This window comes from Nerophis ophidion, linkage group LG03 (assembly GCF_033978795.1).
Source record: "Nerophis ophidion isolate RoL-2023_Sa linkage group LG03, RoL_Noph_v1.0, whole genome shotgun sequence".
NCBI classification, from domain to species: Eukaryota; Metazoa; Chordata; class Actinopteri; order Syngnathiformes; family Syngnathidae; genus Nerophis; species Nerophis ophidion.
In genome coordinates this window covers 5,888,872-5,916,280 of record NC_084613.1, presented here as the reverse complement: position 1 = coordinate 5,916,280, position 27,409 = coordinate 5,888,872, and the positions used below count along the sequence as shown (strand labels likewise).

Here is a 27,409-nt window from a genome sequence, read left to right as displayed (position 1 = left end):
AACGTCAACAAGCCAGCGAACATTAAACGGAGCGGACCAAAATCCCAAACAAGGAAATGGTGGGGGAATAAACCGAGCGGATTATTTAATTAATGCATGCGATAATTAATATTTTATTTCATTTTTTAAATCTTAAATGAAGACGCATTCATGGGTTAGAATGGATTACGAGTTCAAAACAAAGCTGGCCGCCGAGAGGGAGAGAGTGGAAGATCTGTTCGAATATGAAGGTTGCAAAGTGGGTCGAGGCACTTACGGCCACGTTTTTAAAGCCAAGCGCAAAAACGGGTAAGACTCTTCTTTACTCAACATCTTTTTTTTTCTCCCCCAGCAACGTGTGATTGTTGAACGGCGCGTTTAGATTTGAATCCCCTCCCAACTCGACGGTCTGTTGATGTTTTCATGTCACTCAGCGACCTCCTCCTCCTCCTCCTCCTCCTCCTCGCTACCGCTTGTCCCCTCGTCTTTACTTGGCGCCCTGACCACGCGCTATCACGTCTTTTTACCTCTTTTATTGGACCGATCGAACTTTTGTTTCCATTTTTAGTGGCAGTTGGGACTGTTTCACTTTCACCTGGTCACGTGACGGACACGTGACCAGCCCATGCTGGTTATGTGTTGTGAGATGACCCCCCCCCCTGATACAGTGGTTTTCAACCACTGTGCCGCGGTAAATGATGCAACTTCACCTAATTGGTTCAAATGTGAATTAAATAAATAAATAAATGGGTTGTACTTGTATAGCGCTTTTCTACCTTCAAGGTACTCAAAGCGCTTTGACGCTACTTCCACATTTACCCATTCACACACACATTCACACACTGATGGAGGGAGCTGCCATGCAAGGCGCCAACCAGCACCCATCAGGAGCAAGGGTGAAGTGTCTTGCTCAGGACACAACGGACGTGACGAGGTTGGTACTAGGTGGGGATTGGACCAAGGACTCTCGGGTAGCGCACGGCCACTCTCCCACTGCGCCACGCCGTCGATGAAAGATTCGTGGATGAGGAAATTTAGAGTTAAGAACAAGAAAAAAAAAAAAAAAAGTGGGAGCGATTCAGAATTTATTAGACACATTAACTAAGATAATTCTGGAAAATCCCTTATCTGCCTATTGTTTTAGTGAGATTATACAGTACCTGAATTTCGGAGGGGTGTGGCCACGGGTGTGTTGACGCCAGAGTCTCTGAGGGAAGTCACGCGCTGCACTAGGACGAAGCTCCGCTGATGTCTCCGGTAAGAGCTGACTTATTACCACAATTTTCCCACCGAAAACTGCCGGTTGACATTTGGTTGGGATCCATGATCGCTTTACCGCTCGTTTCACATTCGGGAATTTTAAACAAGGAAACATTGTGTGTTTGTGTGGCTAAAGGCTAAAAGCTTCCCACCTCCATCTTATATTTATATAGCGCTTTTCTCTAGTGACTCAAAGCACTTTACATAGTTAAAGTGCTTTAACTTTACATAGTTACATGCTTTAACTATGTAAAGTGTGCATTTTTAAGTAAGACCAACATGTTTAGAGTATAATAAATCCCTTATTCGTTTTAATAACATTATTATTCTGAAGTTAACCAATAATAAATCGAATAATGATGTGCTCAAAGACAAAACTTCTTGTCTGAGGGGTGGCTTCAGCCACCGATGTTATCTTTGTTTTATTCAGAGATTCTATGGAACTCTGAATCAATCAATCAATCAATTTTTACTTATATAGCCCTAAATCACTAGTGTCTCAAAGGGCTGCACAAACCACAACACAAACCACTACGACATCCTCGGTAGGCCCACATAAGGGCAAGGAAAACTCACACCCAGTGGGACGTCGGTGACAATGATAAATGAATAAAAACAGGGACGCGGGAGCTGAACCTTAGAGCGTAGGGCAAGAATGTGACTAAGTGTGCAGCGCCATGCGTTCTCCTCATGAGCTAAATTGAACTGTGTCTCTGCATGGTTCCTTGTTTCTTGTCTGATTAATAGATGTCATCAGTGTTTGAACTTGACAGATGTTAAACATTTATTTTTTTGTGAAGAAATGTTTGGAATGAAGTTGATGAATCCAGATGGATCTATATTAAAATCCCCAAAAAGGGCACTTTAAGTTTATGATTACTTTTATGTGTAGAAATCTTTATTTATGATTGAATCACTTGTTTATTTTTCAACAAGTTTTTAGTTACTTTTATATCTTTTTTTTCCAAATAGTTCAAGAAAGACCACTATAAATGAGCAATATTTTGCACTCTTAATAAATCAGAAACTGATGACAACGTGCTGTATTTTACTTCTTTATCTCTTTTTTTTCAACAAAAAATGCTTTGCTCCAATTAGGGCAGGGGTCTCGAACTCAATTTACCTGGGGGAAGACAGGATGCAGAGTCTGGGTGAGGCTGGGCCGCGAGAAAAAAATTCTTAAAATTTTTTTTTTTTAAATGTCTTTGTTTTTATTTTCAACACAAAATAAAATCAAAATATAAATGAACAAAATGAGGATTAAGAAATGTGAGGCGATGCAAACTAAAAAAAAACAAAAACCAATAACGGTTTGAATTGGTCCAGGTTATCGAGGAATGTTATTACTGACGGACAGCCAGGCGCGTTAGAAAGCCCTCCTCTCCATGGCAACGTCTCTGTCGCTTTCACTCATTTGCCGCTTTTCCACTAATGCAGGAGTAGGCAACCCAGAACATTGAAAGAGCCGTGAGATATTGTCTGCTGTGCCGTGGGAAACTATGCAGCTTCCCCTAATTGGTCCAAAAAATATTTTTAGCAAATCTATAATCATAAAAATGTGCCATTGTCTAGTGCAGGGGTCGGGAACCTTTTTGGCTGAGAGAGCCATGAAAGCCAAATATTTAAAAATGTATTTCCGTGAGAGCCATATCATATTTTTTAACACTGAATACAACTAAATGTGTGCATTTTTAAGTAAGATCAACATGTTTAGAGTATAATAAATCCCTTATTCGTTTTAATAACATTATTATTCTGAAGTTAACCAATAATAAATCGAATACTTCTTACCATTAATGCGACTTCTTGAACAAGTCAGGTAGAAAAACGGATGGATGGATAAAATGCATGAGAATGTTTTGTATTTTGAACGTTATTTTTAGCTCTGTGCTTACTAGCGGAATTACTCATAATTATCGTGTTAAGCCAGAGGTGCCCACCGCACACTGAAAAATCAGAGCAAGCGGGGGCCATTTTCATCATTTTTATTTTAAAAACCAATACAATATATGTATAAAAAATATACATTCAAGCCTCCACTCAGTTATGATCCCGGGGACCCCAAAGGGTTTTGGTCAAAAAAAATTTTTTTTTTAAATGTGTCATTATTCAGTATTATAAATTTTATTATTATGCAAGTTTTAAATCTCTAGATCAACATTATTAAAAAAAAATGGAAAAAACACTAAATATGCAATATTTTCACCCAATAACTTTTTTTTGGTGGGATGTTTGAGATTATATAATAATTGGAGCCTTAATTTTGGATTTTGATTCATTATTATTTTTTGAGCAGTGACACTTAGAAACAAATCACACTAAAATAATTGGGGATCCAAAAGTGTCCTATTTATTAAAGTGTTAAAACATAAATTATACAATTTTTTTTACTGTTTTCTTTTAGCACAATAATCTCGAGATCAACTTCAGATATATCCATCAATTTTAAGTTTTATTGTTGTTTATGTTTTGTTTGTTTTAGGCCCTTCTTTAAAAACAAAAAACAGCTCAGTTTTTTTAAATGGTATAACACAAAATATGCAACATTTACCACCAAAAAATATCTCAAAGTGGAATATTTAATGTGATGTAATCAAAGCCTTGTATAGGTCGATAATTCAAAATGACATTGTTTTTGATTTATTATTTTTTTTTTTAAAGAACGAAACAGCCTGCATGGCAGCTTTTTGTTATAAGAGTAAGCACGGCTTGTCGGCGCATTCACATCATTTATGTGGCTTTTACACATCACATAAGTGAATGCAAGGCATACTTGGTCAACAGCCATACGGGTCACACTGAGGGTGGGCGTATAAACAACTTTAACACTGTTACAAATACGCACCACACTGTGAACCCACACCAAACAAGAATGACAAACATATTTGGGGAGGACATCCGCACCGTAACATAACGTAACAAATACCCAGAATCCCTTGCAGCACTAACTATTCTGGAATCTAAAATACACACCCCCGCTACCACCAAACCCCGCCCACTTCAACCTCAACCCCCGCCCCTCACATCTCCCGAATTCGGAGGTCTCAAGGTATGCAAGTATGGATGAGTCAGGTGGGTCTTGACTGGCTCCGCCGAACCCCTAGGGCAGTGGTTCTCAAATGGGGGTACGCGTACCCCTGGGGGTACTTGAAGGTATGCCAAGGGGTACGTGAGATTTAAAAAAAATTTTTTTTCTCAAAAATAGCAACAATTAAAAAAATATTTATAAATATATTTATTGAATGATACTCCAACAAAATATGCATGTAAGTTCATAAACTGTGAAAAGAAATGCAACAATGCAATATACAGCTAGATTTTTTTGTGGACATGTTCCGTAAATATTGATGTGTTAGAATAATTAGTTTTAGATTTAGATGCAGGTTTATTGGTCCCCGTTGGGGAAATTCATTTTCACTGCCCTACATTTAAGCATATAGACATTACACTTCACAAAACAAAAATAACAAAAAGACATCATACATGACCGACACATTTACAGGCTTTACATACATAATCCCTTAACAGTGTTAAGGGATTATATATGTATATATATTATCACACAAACTTTAGTATGATTAAAGTCTGTTGCTTTAGTTATTAGCTATTGTGCTCAAAGACAAAACTTCTTGTCTGAGGGGTGATCTCAACCACAGATGTTATCTTTGTTTTATTCAGAGTTCTATGGAACTCTGAATCAATCAATCAATCAATCAATGTTTACTTATATAGCCCTAAATCACTAGTGTCTCAAAGGGCTGCACAAACCACAACACAAACCACTACGACACATAAGGGCAAGGAAAACTCACACCCAGTGGGACGTCAGTGACAATGATAAATGAATAAAAAGATGGACGCGGGAGCTGAACCTTAGAGCGTAGGGCAAGAATGTGACTAAGTGTGCAGCGCCATGCGTTCTCCTCATGAGCTAAATTGAACTCTGTCTCTGCATGGTTTGATGCTTCTTGTCTGATTTATAGATGTCATCAGTGTTTGAACCTGACAGATGTTAAACATTTCTTGTTTAGAATTAAGTTCATGAATCCAGATGGATCTATATTAAAATCCCCAAAAAGGGCACTTTAAGTTGATGATTACTTCTATGTGTAGAAATATTTATTTATAATTTAATCACTTGTTTATTTTTCAACAAGTTTTTAGTTATTTTTATATATTTTTTTCCCAAATTTTTCAAGAAAGACCACTACAAATGAGCAATATTTTGCACTGTTATACAATTTAATAAATCAGAAACTGATGACATAGTGCTGTATTTTACTTTTTTATCTCTTATTTTCAACCAAAAATGCTTTGCTCTAATTGGGGGGGTACTTGAATCCAAAAAAAATTTCGGAAGGGGTACATCACTGAAAAAAGGTCGAGAACCACTGCCCTAGGGTACGATCGAACCCACTGGACTAGAGCTACTGGCACCCCATTGCAGACCTGTGACATTCCCATTTCGTTTTCATATTTGAATTACTTTTAGTGTGGAAAACATTCCTTTGTGTATGCTTATTGTATTTGGACGACGTCTATTTGTCTGGTAATGATCACAGTGTGGACCAACATAGCGTTTAATTAGGATGAAGGATGTATGCTGAGGAGCGCCAGCGAACCCATAAACCTGTCCCATGCAAATTTGTCACAAGTGGGTTTGAATGGAGCTTCATGAGGAGTTCTTTGATTGGTGCCAATTTTTGTTTCCAAGCCGCATTCGCCATTTCATTGTTTGAAATCCATTCACACATTCTCCTAATTATGCGTCTGTATTTCCGTCGGATCAAAAAACAGGATAAATGTACGGTCACAAAAAAGGGGCTTGAGGCATATTAGGACACTAAATAGAACTGAAATCTATTCTCTTTTTTTATCCCCACAGGAGAGACGAGAGGGACTATGCACTGAAGCAGATAGAAGGCACTGGAATATCAATGTCTGCCTGCAGGGAAATCGCAGTAAGTTGCATTTCATGTGTGCTGTGGGTAAATAATCATTTATGTCGACGCCCATCCGGTGGACGTAGCCAAAGTCGACACCAAAAGGAGCTTTTGTTTGCACATTTCCTCCGGACTCGACAACGACGTGACTCTTGGCATTCTCTCCATGAAGTAGTCACCTGAAAAGGTTTTCACTTCACAGGTGTGCTTGAAGCTCATGGAGAGAATGCCAAGAGTGTGCAAAGCAAAGGGTGGCTATTTTGAAGAAACTAGAATGTGAAACTTGTTTTCAGTTACTCCACCTTTTTTGTTCAATCAATCAATCCATCAATCAATGTTTATTTATATAGCCCCAAATCACAAATGTCTCAAAGGACTGCACAAATCATTACGACTACGACATCCTCGGAAGAACCCACAAAAGGGCAAGGAAAACTCACACCCAGTGGGCAGGGAGAATTCACATCCAGTGGGACGCCAGTGACAATGCTGACTATGAGAAACCTTGGAGAGGACCTCAGATGTGGGCAACCCCCCCCCTCTAGGGGACCGAAAGCAATGGATGTCGAGCGGGTCTAACATGATACTGTGAAAGTTCAATCCATAATGGCTCCAACACAGCCGCGAGAGTTCAGTTCAAAGCGGATCCAAGACAGCAGCGAGAGTCCCGTCCACAGGAAACCATCCCAAGCGGAGGCGGATCAGCAGCGTAGAGATGTCCCCAACCGATACACAGGACGAGCGGTCCATCCTGGGTCTCGACTCTGGACAGCCAGTACTTCATCCATGGTCATCGGACCGGACCCCTTCCACAAGGGAGGGGGGGACATAGGAGAAAAAGAAAAGAAGCGGCAGATCAACTGGTCTAAAAAGGAGGTCTATTTAAAGGCTAGAGTATACAGATGAGTTTTAAGGTGAGACTTAAATGCTTCTACTGAGGTGGCATCTCGAACTGTTACCGGGAGGGCATTCCAGAGTACTGGAGCCCGAACGGAAAACGCTCTATAGCCCGCAGACTTTTTTTGGGCTCTAGGAATCACTAATAAGCCGGAGTCTTTTGAAGGCAGATTTCTTGCCGGGACATATGGTACAATACAATTGGCAAGATAGGATGGAGTAGTATTTTATACCTAAGTAGTAAAACCTTAAAGTCACATCTTAAGTGCACAGGAAGCCAGTACAGGCGTAATGTGATCAAACTTTCTTGTTCTTGTCAAAAGTCTAGCAGCCGCATTTTGTACCAACTGTAATCTTTTAATGCTAGACATGGGGAGACCCGAAAATAATACGTTACAGTAATCGAGGCGAGACGTAACAAACGCATGGATAATGATCTCGGCGTCTTTAGTGGACAAAATGGAGCGAATTTTAGCGATATTACGGGGATGAAAGAAGGCCGTTTTAGTAACGCTTTTAATGTGTGCCTCAAAGGAGAGAGTTGGGTGGAAGATAATACCCAGATTTTTTACCGAGTCACCTTGTTTTATTATTTGGTTGTCAAATGTTAAAGTTGTATTATTAAATAGAGGTCGGTGTCTAGCAGGACCGATAATCAGTATTTCCGTTTTTTTGGCGTTAAGTTGCAAAAAATTAGCGGACATCCATTGTTTAATTTCATTAAGACACGCTTCCAACTGACTACAATCCGGCGTGTTGGTCAGCTTTAGGGGCATGTAGAGTTGGGTGTCATCAGCATAGCAGTGAAAGCTAACACCGTATTTGCGTTAAGTACAAACCCCGTTTCCATATGAGTTGGGAAATTGTGTTAGATGTAAATATAAACAGAATACAATGATTTGCTAATCCTTTTCAACCCATATTCAGTTGAATATGCTACAAAGAGAACATATTTGATGTTCGAAGTGAAGTGAAGTGAATTATATTTATATAGCGCTTTTTCTCTAGTGACTCAAAGCGCTTTACATAGTGAAACTCAATATCTAAGTTACATTCAAACCAGTGTGGGTGGCACTGGAAGCAGGTGGGTAAAGTGTCTTGCCCAAGGACACAACGGCAGTGACAACGATGGCGGAAGCGGGAATCGAACCTGCAACCCTCAAGTTGCTGGCACGGCCGCTCTACCAACCGAGCTAAACCGCCAAACTGATAAACATTTTTTTTTTGCAAATAATCATTAACTTTAGAATTTGATGCCAGCAACACGTGACAAAGAAGTTGGGAAAGGTGGGAATAAATACTGATAAAGTTGAGAAATACTCATCAAACACTTATATGGAACATCCCACAGGTGTGCAGGCTAATTGGGAACAGGTGGGTGCCATGATTGGGTATAAAAGCAGCTTCCATGAAATTCTAAGTAATTCACAAACAAGGATGGGGTGAGGGTCACCACTTTGTCAGCAAATTGTCGAACAGTTTTAGAACAACATTTCTCAACGAGCTATTGCAAGGAATTTAGGGATTTTTACCATCTACGGTCTGTAAAATCATCAAAAGGTTCAGAGAATCTGGAGAAATCACTGCACATAAGCCATGATATTATGGACCTTTGACCCCTCAGGTGGTACTGCGTCACAAACCGACATCAGTGTGTAAAGGATATCACCACACGGGCTCAGGAACACCTCATAAAACCACTGTCAGTAACTACAGTTGGTCGCTACATCTGTAAGTGCAAGTTAAAACTCTGCTATGCAAAGCAAAACCCATTTATCAACAACATCCCCCCGCATATTGTGATCACGACAAACCGTGTTCCCGACATCTACAAAGCAATTAGCTACCTGCTGCCACCTGCCGGTATGCCAAGCTTTAGACAGTACAGACACTCAACAACGGCACATTATTTGTGGATTTATAATTATTGGTCTGCATAAAATACTTAAAGGGGAACATTATCACAATTTCAAAAGGGTTAAAAACAATAAAAATCAGTTCCCAGTGGCTTGTTGTATTTTTTGAAATTTTTTTCTAAATTTTACCGGTCCCGGAATATCCCTAAATAAAGCTTTAAAGTGCCTTATTTTCGGTATATTCAAAACCACTATCCATTTCCCTGTGACGTCATACAGTGCTGCCGATACAAACAAACATGGCGGTTACCACAGCAAGATATAGCGACATTAGCTCGGATTCAGACTCGGATTTCAGCGGTTTAAGCGATTCAACAGATTACGCATGTATTGAAACAGATGGTTGGAGTATGGAGGCAGATAGCGAAAACGAATTTGAAGAAGAAATTGAAGCTATTGAGCGAATAGCTATTGACGCTATTCGGCCATAGCGTGGGTGTACCTAATGAAGTGGCCCATAGCATGGCTGCCTTATTAGCATCGTCGGTAAAATGTGCGGACCAAACGATCAGGACTTTCGCATCTTTGATTTCTATTTTACTGTTTTAATTGATTTTACCCTTTAAAATAGTTTTTAATCATATTTGTTTTTATATTGTTTTTATTGGTTTTATATTTTTTTGTTTTTTTGTTTTTATTCAGTCATTGGTGGAGCATAATATATATATATTTTTTATTTTTATTTTATTTTATTTATTTATTTATTATTATTTTTTTTATTTATTATTTTTTTTTTTTTACAATTGTTTTTAACATGGCTGTGCAGCACTTTGGAAACGTTATTGTTGTTTAAATGTGCTATATAAATAAAGTGGATTGGATTGGATTGGATTGTGACACTGGAGCAACTTAAATCCGTCGATTGGTAAGTGTTTGTTTCGCATTAAATGTGGGTATCTAGTTTCAAATGTACATACAGCTAGCGTAAATAGCATGTTAGCATCGATTAGCGTTGCATGTTAGCATCGATTAGCTGGCAGTTACGCCGTGACCAAATATGTCTGATTAGCACATAAGTCAACAACATCAACAAAACTCACCTTTGTGATTTCGTTGACTTCCATCCATCCATCCATTTTCTACCGCTTATTCCCTCGTTGCAAATGCATCTGCAGGTTATCCATACATCTCTGTGCCATGTCTGTCTTAGCATCGCCGGTCAAATGTGAAGACACTCCGGCACATTCAATGGGGGTCTGGCGGCAGATTTCTTGCCAGTGGTGCAACTTGAATCCCTCCCTGTTAGTGTTGTTACACCCTCCGACAACACACCGACGAGGCATGATGTCTCCAAGGTTCCAAAAAATAGTCGAAAAAACGGAAAATAAGAGAGCTGAGACCCGGTGTTTATAAAGTTTTGAAAATGAAAATGGCGGGTGTGTTACCTCGGTGACGTCACGTTCTAACGTCATGGCCAAAAGACCGATAAACAGAAAGTCGTTTAATTTAGAGTTCGGAAATCGGTTAAAAAATACATGGTCTTTTTTCTGCAACATCAAGGTACATATTGACGCTTGCATGGGTTTGGTGATAATGTTCCCCTTTAAATGTAGACACAAATCATAATGTGAGCCCTTTAAGAACCATGTGTCTGTTTTTCAAGGTGCTTTTTTCAGTAGTAATAAAGCGGTGAGAGAAAACTAGCGGCTCCTCACAACTAACTGCTGCACTGTCGTCTAAAACCAGTAGGCCTCCTTCGTGGAAGTAGAGATCCCGGAGTTCTTGGTGTTCAGCTCGGGTTCCTTCCAGCGTGTGCTTGGGCACCGTGCAAACACTTGTAAAGGCTGAGTGTGTTTGCTGTGGCTGCGAAGACAGAACACAGGGTTGCTAGGGACTGAAGGAGTCCCGCGTCCGTCCTCACATGGCGAGCTTTTAAACCACAACCCAAGAAGACCTAAACGGGCCCATTTTTAGATAATGCATCTGTGCTGCCTAATCCAATTGTAATCTGGTGTGTCATTGTCTTAAAGGCCTACTGAAATGAGATTTTCTTATTTAAACGGGGGATAGCAGGTCCATTCTATGTGTCATACTTGATCATTTCGCCATATTTTTGGTAAAATTATTTAGTAGAGAACATCGACGATAAAGTTCGCAACTTTTGGTCGCTAATAAAAAAGCCTTGCCTGTACCGGAAGTAGCAGACGATGTGCGTGTGACGTCACGGGTTGTGGGGCTCCTCACAGCCTCACATTGTTTACAATCATGGCCACCAGCAGCTAGAGCGATTCGCACCGAGAAAGCGACATTTACCCCTTTAAAGGCCTACTGAAAGCCACTACTACCGACCACGCAGGCTGATAGTTTATATATCAATGATGAAATATTAACATTGCAACACATTCCAATATGGCCGGTTTAGTTTACTAAATTGCAATTTTAAATTTCACGCAGAGTTTCTGATTGAAAACGTCGCGTATGCGTGAGGTCTCGGGTTGGAGGGGACATATTAGCCCAGCACCACACAGGGCTAAAAGCCGTCTCTTTTCATCGCATAATTACACAGTTTTTTGGACATCTGTGTTGCTGAATCTTTTGCAATTTGTTCAATTAATAATGGAGACGTCAAAGAAGAATGCTGTTGGTGGAAAGCGGTGGATTGCAGCTGCCTTTAGCAACCGAAACACAGCCGGTGTTTCTTTGTTTGTTGTGAAGCTTTAACACAGAGCGGTCAAGCGAACATGTTTCTCTACGTCAACCGGCAAGTTTTTGGATGGGGAAATTGTGATATTAAGTCGGCTCTTACCGGAAACTTCACTGGATTATGGGACTTCCTCCTGTAGTTTAAAAGGCATCTGTGATCTTGGCTCCTCCATCGGCTTCTCTGAGAGACACTGGCGTTCACCGCAGCCATCCGATTTTCAGGTATGACTTTACAATCTCTTTAAAACACTATTAAAACAATAAGCAGATAAGGGATCTTCCAGAATTATCCTAGTAAATGTGTCTGATTACATCTGAAACGGTTCCACTGCCGCTGACTGGAGCCGTTGCTTTTTTTTTTTTTTTGTGCTTCACTCTAACTTTCCTTATCCACAAATCTTTCATCCTCGCTCAAATTAATGGGGAAATTGACGCTTTCTCTGTCCGAATCGCTCTTGCTGCTGGTGGCCATGATTATAAACAATGTTCAGATGTGAGGAGCCCTCACACCGGTGACATCACATGCACATCGTCTGCTACTTCCGGTACAGGCAAGGCTTTTTTATTAGCAACCAAAAGTTGTGAACTTTACCGTCGATGTTCTCTACTAAATCCTTTCAGCAAAAATATGGCAATATAACGAAATGATCAATTATGACACATAAAATGGACCTGCTATCCCCGATTAAATAAGAAAATCTCATTTCAGTAGGCCTTTTAGTTGAGCGAGAATGAAAGATTTTTGTGGATGAGGATAGTGAGAGTGAAGGACTAGAAAAAAAAGGCGAGGACAGTGGGAGCGATTCAGATGTTATTAGACACATTTACTAGGATAATTCTGGAAAATCCCTTATCTGCTTATTGTGTTACTAGTGTTTTAGTGAGATTATATGGTACCTGAAAGTCGGAGGGGTGTGGCCACGGGTGTGGTGACCGCCAGTGTCTTTGAGGTAAGCCACGCAGCTGCCGGAGGACGCAAGCTCCGCTCATGTCTACGGTAAGAGCTGACTTATTACCACAATTTTCTCACCGAAACCTGCCGGTTGACATGTGGTCGGGAACCATGTTTGCTTGACCGCTCTGTTCCATAGTTAAGCTTCACCTTCGGGAATGTCAATCAATCAATCAATCAATGTTTATTTATATAGCCCTAAATCACAAGTGTCTCAAAGGGCTGCACAAACCACAATGACATCCTCGGTAGAGCCCACATAAGGGCAAGGAAAAACTCACACCCAATGGGACGTCGGTGACAATGATGACTATGAGAAACATTGGAGAGGACCGCATATATAGTCGGACTCACCTCGACGCACAGCAGGGGCTCTGGAACCAGTTCTCTCGAGAGGGACTGGACTCTCTTCCACTCTGGCGTTGCCGGCAGTGCGCTATAATCAAAAATAATCAAACTAAGGGTGCTCACAAGGAGGTATAAAACTTAGCTACAAAATATAAACAGGAAACAAAAAACACTTGCTGGATCGGCATGAATGAACTATGAACAGACAAAACCAAACTAGCACTGTGGCATAAATACATAAACTTACTCGGCATGAAACTGTGGACGAGGACGTGAAGGTTTGAACAGCATGGATAGGGTGCGTGCGAGTGTGAGGATCCCAGGACGAAGACAAGAAAAAGAGTTGACTTAAATAACTGTGATTATTAGTGAAAACAGGTGAGGCTGAGAACAAGGACGTGACAGGCCGTGGGTCTCGGGGGCAGCAGCCAAAGGCGGACCCGACCAACGCTGCTTGCAGCTTTAATTTATTATTGAACTTGATGCAAGTTATTTGATTTATTATTGAACTTGATGCAAGTTATTTGATTTATTATTGAACTTGATGCAAGTTATTTGATTTATTATTGAACTTGATGCAAGTTATAACACTTTTATTTGATTTATTATTGAACTTGATGCAAGTTATTTGATTTATTATTGAGCTTGATGCAAGTTATTTGATTTATTATTGAACTTGATGCAAGTTATAACACTTTTATTTGATTTATTATTGAACTTGATGCAAGTTATTTGATTTATTATTGAGCTTGATGCAAGTTATTTGATTTATTATTGAAGTTGATGCAAGTTATAACACTTTTATTTGATTTATTATTGAACTTGTTGCAAGTTATTTGATTTATTATTGAACTTGATGCAAGTTATTTGATTTATTATTGAAGTTGATGCAAGTTATAACACTTTTATTTGATTTATTATTGAACTTCATGCAAGTTATTTGATTTATTATTGAACTTCATGCAAGTTATTTGATTTATTATTGAACTTCATGCAAGTTATAACACTTTTATTTGATTTATTATTGAACTTCATGCAAGTTATTTGATTTATTATTGAACTTGATGCAAGTTATTTGATTTATTATTGAACTTGATGCAAGTTATTTGATTTATTATTGAAGTTGATGCAAGTTATTTGATTTATTATTGAAGTTGATGCAAGTTATTTGATTTATTAATGAACTTGATGCAAGTTATTTGATTTATTATTGAACTTGATGCAAGTTATTTGATTTATTATTGAACTTGATGCAAGTTATTTGATTTATTATTGAACTTGATGCAAGTTATAACACTTTTATTTGATTTATTATTGAAGTTGATGCAAGTTATAGCACTTTTGTTTTATTTATTATTGAACTTGATGCAAGTTATTTGATTTATTATTGAACTTGATGCAAGTTATAACACTTTTATTTGATTTATTATTGAACTTGATGCAAGTTATTTGATTTATTATTGAACTTGATGCAAGTTATTTGATTTATTATTGAACTTGATGCAAGTTATAACACTTTTATTTGATTTATTATTGAAGTTGATGCAAGTTATAACACTTTTATTTGATTTATTATTGAAGTTGATGCGAGTTATAGCACTTTTGTTTTATTTATTATTGAACTTGATGCAAGTTATTTGATTTATTATTGAACTTGATGCAAGTTATTTGATTTATTATTGAACTTGATGCAAGTTGTACCACAGCTGCATGGTTATTTTATTTATTATTGAACTTGATGTTATTTTATGTTATTGAGTTTGTATGTATACAACTTGATGTTACTTGACGTTCAATAAATTTGAAAATGTTAAGCTTGGCTTTAGCGATGGGGGCAGGCGGGGCTTGAAAACTCCCCCCTTGTCCAAAGTGGGGGATGACATAAAAAAGTTTGAGAACCACTGTCATACAGTGTTGTTTTCAACAGGATACATCGCGCAACATTTAAAATTGTAATTTAGTAAACTAAAAAAGCCGTATTGGCATGTGTTGCATTGTTAATATTTCATCATTGATATATAAACTATCAGACTGCGTGGTCGCTAGTAGTGGCTTTCAGTAGGCCTTTAAGTCTGCAGCCTGGAGTCCGTCAGAGACACAGCCTTGTGAGCAGCGAGCGCCAAACGGCGGCGGCTGCTGCTGCCTTGCTGGTGTTGATGTTGCTCCACTCGCTGGGCTGCAGTGTGGATAGCAGAGCTGTCTGAGAGTTGACCCTTTTGCTTGCCAACTGCATGTTTCTACTATCCTCTCTCCATTCTTCATGCAGCACACAATAGGCTTGTACAGTAATAAAATACTGCTCTACCGGGGTTGTCTCCATCCCAGTATTTTGCTACCGGTTCCAAAATGTAGCTTTTCACTGTATCGAGAAGGAAACATTATCAGTAAATTCCAGTCCCTTGGCGAGCCTCTTTCAAAAGTGGACTGGCAGGAATCTGGCTTAGTCGTGAGTATTTGGACCTCCTCCAGTCAGTGCTTTTCCCTCTGAAAACTTGACCCATTTTACTCAAAAGGGAAGCAACCTTTTTTCTTCTTCTCATCTTTCTGTTTTAGTATTTAGGTTGATCGTGCGTATTTGATCGACACTTTTGTGATAACAGGGTTGGGATTTTACCAGAATATTGTTCCTTTCAGGATGTCGGTAGTAGAGAACCCTGGTCTGCGGGCTGTACAACATTGTTGATAGTAGAGAACCCTGGTCTCAGGTCTGTACAACGTTGTTGATAGTAGAGAACCTTGGTCTCAGGGCTGTACAACGTTGTTGATAGTAGAGAACCCTGGTCTCAGGGCTGTACAACATTGTTGATAGTAGAGAACCCTGGTCTCAGGGCTGTACAACGTTGTTGATAGTAGAGAACCTTGGTCTCAGGGCTGTACAACGTTGTTGATAGTAGAGAACCTTGGTCTCAGGGCTGTACAACATTGTTGATAGTAGAGAACCTTGGTCTCAGGGCTGTACAACATTGTTGATAGTAGAGAACCTTGGTCTCAGGGCTGTACAACATTGTTGATAGTAGAGAACCTTGGTCTCAGGGCTGTACCATGTTGTCGGTAGTAGAGAACCCTGGTCTCAGGGCTGTACAACGTTGTTGATAGTAGAGAACCTTGGTCTCAGGGCTGTACAACGTTGTTGATAGTAGAGAACCTTGGTCTCAGGGCTGTACAACATTGTTGATAGTAGAGAACCTTGGTCTCAGGGCTGTACAACATTGTTGATAGTAGAGAACCTTGGTCTCAGGTCTGTACAACGTTGTTGATAGTAGAGAACCTTGGTCTCAGGGCTGTACCATGTTGTCGGTAGTAGAGAACCCTGGTCTCAGGGCTGTACAACGTTGTTGATAGTAGAGAACCTTGGTCTCAGGGCTGTACAACATTGTTGATAGTAGAGAATCCTGGTCTCAGGTCTGTACAACGTTGTTGATAGTAGAGAACCTTGGTCTCAGGGCTGTACCATGTTGTCGGTAGTAGAGAACCCTGGTCTCAGGGCTGTACAATGCTGTTGGTAGTAGAGAACCCTGGTCTCAGGACTGTATAACGTTGTCGGTAGTAGAGAACCCTGGTCTCAGGGCTGTACAATGTTGTCGGTAGTAGAGAACCCTGGTCTCAGGACCGTATAACGTTGTCGGTAGTAGAGAACCCTGGTCTCAGGGCTGTACAATGTTGTCGGTAGTATAGAACCTTGGTCTCAGGGCTGTATAATGTTGTCGATAGTAGAGAACCCTGGTCTCAGGGCTGTACAACATTGGTGGTATTTAACAGGGCTGTACAACGTCCTCGGTAGTATAAAACCCTGGTCTCAGGGCTGTACAATGCTGTTGGTAGTAGAGAACTCTGGTCTCAGGGCTGTACAATGTTGTCGGTAGTAGAGAACCCTAGTCTCAGGACTGTACAATGCTGTTTGTAGTAGAGAACCCTGGTCTCAGGGCTGTACAATGTTGTCGATAGTAAAGAACTCTGGTCTCAGGGCTGTACAATGTTGTCGGTAGTAGAGAACCCTGGTCTCAGGGCTGTACAATGCTGTTTGTAGTAGAGAACCCTGGTCTCAGGGCTGTACAATGTTGTCGATAGTAAAGAACTCTGGTCTCAGGGCTGTACAATGTTGTCGGTAGTAGAGAACTCTGGTCTCAGGGCTGTACAATGTTGTCGGTAGTAGAGAACCCTAGTCTCAGGGCTGTACAATGCTGTTGGTAGTAGAGAACTCTGGTCTCAGGGCTGTACAATGTTGTCGGTAGTAGAGAACCCTAGTCTCAGGACTGTACAATGCTGTTTGTAGTAGAGAACCCTGGTCTCATTGCTGTACAATGTTGTCGATAGTAGAGAACCCTGGTCTCAGGGCTGTACAATGTTGTCTGTAGTAGAGAACCCTGGTCTCAGGGCTGTACAATGTTGTCGGTAGTAGAGAACCCTGGTCTCAGGGCTGTACAATGTTGTCTGTAGTAGAGAACTGTGGTCTCAGGGCTGTACAACGTCGTCGATAGTAGAGAACCCTGGTCTCAGGGCTGTACAATGTTGTCTGTAGTAGAGAACCCTGGTCTCAGGGCTGTACAATGTTGTCGGTAGTAGAGAACCCTAGTCTCAGGGCTGTACAATGCTGTTGGTAGTAGAGAACCCTGGTCTCAGGGCTGTACAATGTTGTCGATAGTAAAGAACTCTGGTCTCAGGGCTGTACAATGTTGTCGGTAGTAGAGAACCCTGGTCTCAGGGCTGTACAATGTTGTCAGTAGTAGAGAACCCTGGTCTCAGGGCTGTACAACGTTGGCGGTAGTTAACAGGGCTGTACAACGTCCTCGGTAATATAGAACCCTGGTCTCAGGGCTGTACAATGTTGTCGGTAGTAGAGAACCCTGGTCTCATGGTTGTACAACGTCGTCGGTAGTAGAGAACCCTTGTCTCAGGGCTTTACAATGTCGTCAATAGTATAGAACCCTGGTCTGTACAATGTTGTTGGTAGTAGAGAACCCTGGTCTCATTGCTGTACAATGTTGTCGATAGTAGAGAACCCTGGTCTCAGGGCTGTACAATGTTGTCTGTAGTAGAGAACCCTGGTCTCAGGGCTGTACAACGTCGTCGGTAGTAGAGAACTCTGGTCTCAGGGCTGTACAATGTTGTCGATAGTAAAGAACCCTGGTCTCAGGGCTGTACAATGTCGTCGATAGTAGAGAACCCTGGTCTCAGGGCTGTACAATGTTGTCGGTAGTAGAGAACCCTGGTCTCAGGACTGTATAACGTTGTCGGTAGTAGAGAACCCTGGTCTCAGGGCTGTACAATGTTGTCGGTAGTAGAGAACCCTGGTCTCAGGACTGTATAACGTTGTCGGTAGTAGAGAACCCTGGTCTCAGGGCTGTACAATGTTGTCGGTAGTAGAGAACCCTGGTCTCAGGACTGTGTAACGTTGTCGGTAGTAGAGAACCCTGGTCTCAGGGCTGTACAACGTTGTCGATAGTAGAGAACCCTGGTCACATTGTTGTGTGACAACACTAAAACCAATCTGATCCGTCTAAAAGCAAGTCCTGGACATGGAACCGAGACAAATATCAACTACTGGATTGGAAATATTTTGTAAAATTTCATGATGCTGATTTGTTTTTTAACATCTTAGGTGGTTTGTACCCACCACCACTTTCCGAGTTTGTTCATCTGAGCAGGTGTTAACCCAGATCCGCGTCCTCAAACAACCTGATAGTTCTCCTCAGAAAAGTACCTTCTGCCAATCTTCCATCTCAGTGAGGGCAGTCCAGTTTCGGGAACAATATCCCTGCCTATGCTTTGTTGATACCTTCGGGCAAGTCAAAATTATGCTAAAACCATAGCTACTTCAGAATCGAACTTGTGTACAATATCATTAATGTATTAATGTGTGTGTCTATCTATCTATCTATCTATCTATATATATATATATATATATATATATATATATATATTAGGATTAGGATTAGGTCTCTGCTTTTTGCAGATGATGTGGTCCTGATGACTTCATCTGACTGGGATCTTCAGCTCTCGCTGGATCGGTTCGCATCCGAGTGTGAAGCGACCGGAATGAGAATCAGCACCTCCAAGTCCGAGTCCATGGTTCTCGCCCGGAAAAGGGTGGAATTCCATTTCCGGGTTGGGGAGGAGACCCTGCCCCAAGTGGAGGAGTTCAAGTACCTAGGAGTCTTGTTCACGAGTGAGGGAAGAGTGGACCGTGAGCTCGACAGGCGGATCGGTGCGGCGTCTTCAGTAATGCGGACGTTGTACCGATCCGTTGTGGTGAAGAAGGAGCTGAGCCGGAAGGCAAAGCTCTCAATTTACCGGTCGATCTACGTTCCCATCCTCACCTATGGTCATGAGCTGTGGGTCATGACCGAAAGGATAAGATCACGGGTACAAGCGGCCCAAATGAGTTTGGGTCTCTCCCTTAGAGATAGGGTGAGAAGCTCTGCCATCCGGGAGGAACTCAAAGTAAAGCCGCTGCTCCTTCACATCGAGAGGAGCCAGATGAGGTGGTTCGGGCATCTGGTCAGGATGCCACCCGAACGCCTCCCTAGGGAGGTGTTTAGGGCACGTCCAACCGGTAGGAGACCACGGGGAAGACCCAGGACACGTTGGGAAGACTAGGCCTGGGAACGCCTCGGGATCCCCCGGGAAGAGCTAGACGAAGTGGCTGGGGAGAGGGAAGTCTGGGTTTCCCTGCTTAGGCTGCTGCCCCCGCGACCCGACCTCGGATAAGCGGAAGAAGATGGATGGATGGATGGATGGATTATATATATATATATATATATGCCTGTTATTTGGTTAAGATCTTGTGAGGTCTTAGTTCAGCCAACATCCTGGGGATTTTGCCCAACCTTCACAATCCTTTTGTGAGACAAGAACCCACACCTTACCCTATTCCGTGGTCTAGATTTAAGATGAAATCAGCCAAGGTTAGGCAAAATCCCCCCAAAAAGTGCATTTCCCATTCAATGTTGGCTGAACTAAGACCTCACAAGATCTTGACCAATTTACCAGGAATATTTTGCTTTACAATTAGGGTCCAATTCACAGGATTTTCTTCGGACCTTCAATTCTAGTACTGAATTCAAACAGACCTAGCTGGTCTGACGGCACCAGGCAGTCATTTACGCGTGTTGGACCGTTTGGACAGCGAGCCCATTTTCAGACCTCGTCTTTGTTGTGTCTTCCAGCTGCTGCGAGAACTGAAACATCCAAATGTGATCGCCCTGCAGAAAGTCTTCCTGTCCCACAGTGACAGAAAAGTCTGGCTCCTCTTTGATTACGCTGAACACGACCTTTGGGTGAGTTATTAAGTTTCCGTATTTGTCCAGACTATAAGGCGCACTTAAAATCCTTTCGTTTTCTCAAAACTCCACAGTGCGCCTAAAGTACGGAATAATTCTGGTTGTGCTTACCGACCTCGACGCTATTTTATTTGGTGCATGGTGTAATGATAAATGTGACCAGTAGATGGCAGTCACACATAAGAGATACGTGTAGACTGCCATGTGACGGCATTTACGCATAAGAGATACGTGTAGACTGCAATATGATGGCAGTCACACATAAGAGATATGTGTAGACAACACCAACATTTTAAATGTTCCATTGAAAATACAGAACATTACACATGATGCTCAAAAATCCGTCAAAATGTTTTAGTAGGACTTTGGTAAGCTATGAAGCCACACCCCTTGATGGATTGTACTGTGCTTCAACATAGGAGTATTTTATATATGTGTGCATAAGGTAAGACGTATTATCTGGCGTTTTGTTTCACAATATTATGCCAAACCAACTTTTTTCTTACCTTCCGATACCTGCTGATGTGCATTTGGGATCAGCATGAATCCTGAAAAATCGTGCGCGTTTTATGAAGTGTTCCCGGAGCCCATGTGGTGATATCCTTTACACACTGATGTCGGTTTTTGATGCAGGGATCAAAAGTCCGTTAAATAATCGTTCAAGTGCGGTGATTTCTCCAGATTCTCTGAACTTTTCGATGATTTTACGGACCGTAGATGGTAAAATCCCTAAATTCCTTGCAATAGCTCGTTGAGAAATGTTCTAAAACTGTTCGACGATTTGCTTACAAAGTGGTGACACTCGTCCCGTCTTTGTTTGTGATTTACTTTGCATTTCATGGAAGCTGCTTTTATACCCAATCATGGCACCCACCTGTTCCCAATTAGCCTGCACACCTGTGGGATGTTCCATATAAGTGTTTGATGAGCATTCCTCAACTTTATCAGTATTTATTGCCACCTTTCCCAGCTTCTTTGCCACGTGTTGCTGGCATCAAATTCTAAAGTTAATGATTATTTGCAAAAAAAAAAAAAGTTTATCAGTTTGAACATCAAATATGTTGTCTTTGTAGCATATTCAACTGAATATGGGTTGAAAATGATTTGCAAATCATTGTATTCCGTTTATATTTACATCTAACACAATTTCCCAACTCATATGGAAACAGGGTTTGTACTATAATGTAGTGTAAAGTTCTTACTTATATCTGTCAGTAAACTCACCAAGAAAGCACTAAAACATACCGGTGTAGTGAGTTGCTATTATCTTTAAAACAGTTAGCGCCATCTTTTGACACTTCTTCCACTCCCGTCCTTGCACGCTACACCGTTACAACGGAGATCAATCAATCAATCAATGTTTATTTATATAGCCCTAAATCACAAATGTCTCAAAGGACTGCACAAATCATTACGACTACGACATCCTCGGAAGAACCCACAAAAGGGCAAGGAAAACTCACACCCAGTGGGCAGGGAGAATTCACATCCAGTGGGACGCCAGTGACAATGCTGACTATGAGAAACCTTGGAGAGGACCTCAGATGTGGGCAACCCCCCCCCCCCCTCTAGGGGACCGAAAGCAATGGATGTGGAGCGGGTTTAACATGATACTGTGAAAGTTCAATCCATAGTGGCTCCAACACAGCCGCGAGAGTTCAGTTCAAAGCGGATCCAAGACAGCAGCGAGAGTCCCGTCCACAGGAAACCATCTCAAGCGGAGGCGGATCAGCAGCGTAGAGATGTCCCCAACCAATACACAGGCGAGCGGTCCATCCTGGGTCCCGACGAGCGGTCCATCCTGGGTCTCGACTCTGGACAGCCAGTACTTCATCCATGGTCATCGGACCGGACCCCCTCCACAAGGGAGGGGGGGACATAGGAGAAAAAAAAGCAAAAAAGCGGCAGATCAACTGGTCTAAAAAGGAGGTCTATTTAAAGGCTAGAGTATACAGATGAGTTTTAAGGTGAGACTTAAATGCTTCTACTGAGGTAGCATCTCGAACTGTTACCGGGAGGGCATTCCAGAGTACTGGAGCCCGAACGGAAAACGCTCTATAGCCCGCAGACTTTTTTTGGGCTTTAGGAATCACTAATAAGCCGGAGTCCTTTGAACGCAGATTTCTTGCCGGGACATATGGTACAATACAATCGGCAAGATAGGATGGAGCTAGACCGTGTAGTATTTTATACGTGAAATGAAGTGAAGTGAATTATATTTATATAGCGCTTTTCTCTAGTGACTCAAAGCGCTTCACATAGTGAAACCCAACTGGCGCCTATCTCAGCTACAATCGGGCGGGAGGCGGGGTGCACCCTGGACAAGTCGCCACCTTATCGCAGGGCCAACACAGATAGACGGACAACATTCACACTCACATTCACACACTAGGGCCAATTCAGTATTGCCAATCAACGGTGCGGATGTTCTCCTGAAACGTGTTGGTCATTCTTGTTTGGTGTGGGTTCACCGTGTGGCGCATATTTGTAACAGTGTTAAAGTTGTTTATATGGCCACCCTCAGTGTGACCTGTATGGCTGTTGATCAAGTATGTAGAAGCCACATATATTACGTTTGTGAGGAGAAAAAAACAGACTTGATGACAGGCACACCCCCATTCATTGATTTTCGGGAGGGGCACTGAAATTCAAGAGTCTCCCGGGAAATCGGGGAATAACACCGGCGGGCCAGCTCTAATGTTAATTTGATATTGCCTCAAGGGCCAAATGATAATTACATGGCGGGCCAGAGTTTGAAACCTATGGTTTAGGACCTATTTTACCGTACTGTAAGTATCTTGTCATGGTTTCTTTCAGCATATCATCAAGTTCCATCGAGCCTCCAAAGCCAACAAGAAGCCTATGCAGCTGCCCCGAGGGATGGTCAAGTCTCTTTTGTATCAGATCCTGGATGGGATCCATTACCTCCATGCCAACTGGGTGCTCCACCGGGATCTGGTGAGCTGTTTTATTAGCTCCTGGTATTCCACTTTCCCACGACTCTGTCTAAAAGCTCTTCCCTTCTACGCAGTGCTTTGGTCTTGTCGCCATATTTGGGGACAAACTAAAACTCTCGGACACACAGACTGGTTAGAACTTGTTCAAGAAGAGTCAAATCAGCCTTAAACCACCATTTTTGTTCTGATGCATTTTCTGGAGGTTTCCTACTTTGGAAAGCAATAGACAGCTCGATATACCAACGCCTTTATTTGCGACCTTTTCGGTTTTAGAGTTTAGTTTGTGTGATCAGATTCAGGCTTTAAATGTGTCCAAACTAGGGTTGCAAAATTCCGGGAATATTCAAAGCTGGAAACTTTCCATGGGAATTCAAATCAAATCAAATCAACTTTATTTATAAAGCACATTTAAAATTTGCCACAAAGTGCTGTACAATGGTCAGGTTAAAAGATAATACGAGAACCAAGCAAACAACACAACACAAACAGAACATGATAAAAAAAAGTAATAAATAAAACATAAAAACATTGCAGGGTGGATATCACTCAGTGTTAAAAGCCAAGGAATAAAAGTATGTTTTTTAGAGAGATTTTGATTAAAAACAGGAAGAGAGGAGGCTTGTCTAATACTCCGAGGTAGGTTGTTCCAGAGCTTGGGAGCAGCAGCGGGATTAACTGGAAATAAATGGGAATAAACATTGAATCCACCATGCTAGACCTTGCAGCATGATTATTAGCTAAAACAACCTGATTTCATGCAAATTCTGTAGAATTTCGACCCTGTACTGTGCATTCCTCCATCACATGCCCAAATAATTGCCAGCATGCTACACATTACAGCAGGGGTATTGAGGCCTTTTTTGATTGATTGATTGATACTTGTATTAGTAGATTGCACAGTACTGTACATATTCCGTACAATTGACCACTAAATGCTAACACCCAAACAAGTTTTTCAACTTGTTAATCAATACACTAGTATTTGAGCCCAAGGACTGGTAAGTGTTGATGATATAACTGGGGTAAATATATTTGATCCATGGTATTTAAGTGTAATAAAGGTGTAGTTGCTCGTTACTGTATGACTGGAGACTTCTCCAGCAGACTTCCACTCAAGCTAGCTAGCTATTCCTGTACTTGTTCAATGATTTTTAGGACAATATCTCTAGCTAGCTAGGTTTATGTACCACCACAGTTTCTTAATGAACCCAAAATATTTCTCCGTTACCCGTGATGCTACTTCTGTCTATGTTGAATCCCATTCATCTATGCTAACACCGTTAGCGATCCGAATTGACCTTTTTTGTGATGTGTAAAGTTCAAGTAGCAAAAGGTAAATGAAAAGGTGTAGTTTCCTCTGCCTTCTGTTCTGTGTTACGTTTGACCCCGGTCTTCTGACGGTCACCTCCCAGGTTGGTTCGATGACACATAAGCTGGTTATAAATGAATCCCGGGCAGAGTTGCTCATTTTGATATTTTATTACCAAAGCCTTGGGAGATCAATCGAGATACAACAACCTTTCAATCGCATTGCCCAAAATGATCTAATCCTACTATGGAAGTTTCGCCTCTTCTTTCCCTCTCACTCTTTCTATTCTCCTTCTCAGCCTGGGACATTTTAGATAAGAGAGTGTTATTGTTGCTAGTTACATCCCAACTATCAAGGCCTACGTACGCCCAACACTTAGCTGTTTTAAAACATGACTAGGATATAAAAAGATATCTATCTCCGTCATCTGCTAGCCATTCTGTTGTCACACAAGAATGTAGCTTATACAGTAGTTTGATTTAGCATGCTGATTGACTCTTCATTTATTCCTCTGGCCTATTTTTATTCATTTGTCCATCAGTCAAATGTTTTTAAAGACTACTCCAATTGTTTAGCTGACTATTTATAGCTGTGTGGGGCATTGCATTAGTCTTTTACAAGAATAAATAAATATTAAAGATACAAGCAGCGTTGGTCGGGTCCGCCTTTGGCCGCTGCCAAGCCGTGGTCTAAGTCAGACCTACATAGAAGTTTTTGTTGCATGTGTCTCCGACATTCCTAACAGAAGTTACAAGCAGTTTTGTCAGGGTTTTTTCTTAGGGGGCGCTAAAGCGCAATAATGACTTTAGGGGTTTGGTTTTTTTTTAGATGGCAATTTTTGCCAGTCCTGATGTGCGTGTAAAATTTGGTGAGTTTTGAAGCATGTTAAGGGGGTGAAATTAAGGATGGGCGTTTCTGGATGTTGTTGATAAATGGCTTTCGCTTGGCATAGTAGAGCTTTAACTTGCACTTTTACAAGAATAAATAAATATAAACACCATCTGATGTGTGGAGACATTTCACCCCAACCAATGTGTCAAGAGTAGGACTATGAGGTAGATTGTTTTTCCGACGCAAAGGAAAGTTGGCACGAGCAAGGCGTGAATGAAGGTAAAAAGGTAAAAAAAAAGGTAAACAAAAGGCGCGCGCAATGGCGGTACAAAACTAGACTATGAAAACAAACAAAGCACAAAGGCAGAACTAAACAAACCAAAAACCTACGTGGCATGGCATGGCATGAAGGAGGTATGTGTAAAGTCGCCAGGCTGACCACCTGGCAACTACAGGTTTAAATAATAGCTATGATAAGTGCAAAGAGGCGTGAGACATGAGGACAGGGGCGTGACATGAGGACAAGGTGAAAAGTAATGAGTTGCTATGGTAATAAGACAAACAAGGAAGTGCAGGAATAGGAACTGAATGTCCAAAAAACAAAACCGAAACCTGACCAGAACAAAACATGATCCCACAGACGTGACACAATGTCGGCGGAAAGGCGGTGTACATTTGCAAATAGTGTGCAAAGTGCTACGTCAGGTATGCCAGAAAGATGCAGCTGCATATAGACAAGTGCCCCATAATACAGTGGTTCTCAAATGGGGGTACGCATACCCCTGGGGGTACTTGAAGGTATGCCAAGGGGGACGTGAGATTTCTAAAAAATATATTCTAAAAAATAGTCACAATTCAGAAATCGTTTGTAAATATATTTATTGAATAATACTTCAACAAAATATGAATGTAAGTTCATAAACTGTGAAAAGAAATAGAAAAATGCAATATTCAATGTTGATAGCTAGATTTTTTATGGACATGTTCCATAAATATTGATGTGTTAGAATAATTATGTATATATATTATCACACTAACTTTAGTGTGCTTAAAGTCTGTTGCTTTAGTTATTAGCTATTGTGCTCAAGTGAGACTTTTTCTAATCCATGCAAGGACAAAACTTCTTGTCTGAGGGATGGCCTCAGCCACAGATGTTATCTTTGTTTTATTCAGAGTTCTATGGAACTCTGAATAAAAACAGGGACGCGGGAGCTGAACTTTAGAGCGTAGGGTGAGACTGTGACTAAGTGTGCAGCGCCATGCGTTCTCCTCATGAGCTAAATTAAACTCTGTCCCTGCATGGTTCCTTGCTTCTTGTCTGATTAATAGATGTCATCAGTGTTTGAACCTGACAGATGTTAAACATTTCTTTTTTTGTGAAGAAATGTTTAGAATTAAGTACATGGATCTCTATTACAATCCCCAAAGAGGGCACTTTAAGTGGATGATTACTTCTATGTGTAGAAATCTTTATTTATATTTGAATCACTCGTTTATATTTCAACACGTTTTTAGTTATTTTCATATCTTTTTTTCCACATATCTCAAGAAAGACCACTACAAATGAGCAATATTTTGCACTGTTATACAATTTAATAAATCAGAAACTGATGACATAGTGCTGTATTTTACTTCTTTATCTCTTTTTTTCAAGCAAAAATGCTTTGCTCTGATTAGGGGGTACTTGAACTAAAAAATTTTTCACAGGGGGTACATCACTGAAAAAAGGTAATTATTGGAATTCCCCACTCATTCCCATATATTCTCATTCGTTCCCATAGACGGTGTCCAACTTTGAATAATCAAAAAAAGGTCAAAAATTCCAAACTTCCTGAGCTTAACTTCCGTGGTAAATTTCCGGAAAGTTTCCGGAACCCTAGTCCAAACACTCAAAGTTTTGCTCGGTTGCTAGAGCTAACGTTCGAGCTATTTTCTGCCCCTTTGGCTTGCGGCCCTTTTAGTTTGAGTATTTTATCAGTGAATGGATCTTTGTTCCACTTTAAGTGTTTAATTGTGATGAGACCGAAAACCAATTCCACAGCAGACTTTTATCTCAGCGAAGGAGAAGGAACTAACGACACCCAATGAGAGATG

General features: G+C 41.0%; 1 protein-coding gene across 2 annotated transcripts in view; it reads left to right on the top strand.

Moving 5' to 3' along the window:
• The window catches only part of cdk19 (cyclin dependent kinase 19), an 85,490-nt gene continuing 58,081 nt past the window's right edge, over positions 1-27,409 (top strand). Inside the window, exons 1-4 of one of the 2 annotated variants that reach the window (XM_061894105.1) lie at positions 1-288; positions 6,125-6,200; positions 20,105-20,215; positions 23,036-23,176. In XM_061894105.1, the coding sequence (XP_061750089.1) occupies positions 137-288; positions 6,125-6,200; positions 20,105-20,215; positions 23,036-23,176 (480 nt within the window). In that variant the 5' untranslated portion in view covers positions 1-136. The remainder of the gene's footprint in view (positions 289-6,124; positions 6,201-20,104; positions 20,216-23,035; positions 23,177-27,409) is intronic. The other variant, XM_061894107.1, reaches the window with a different exon arrangement.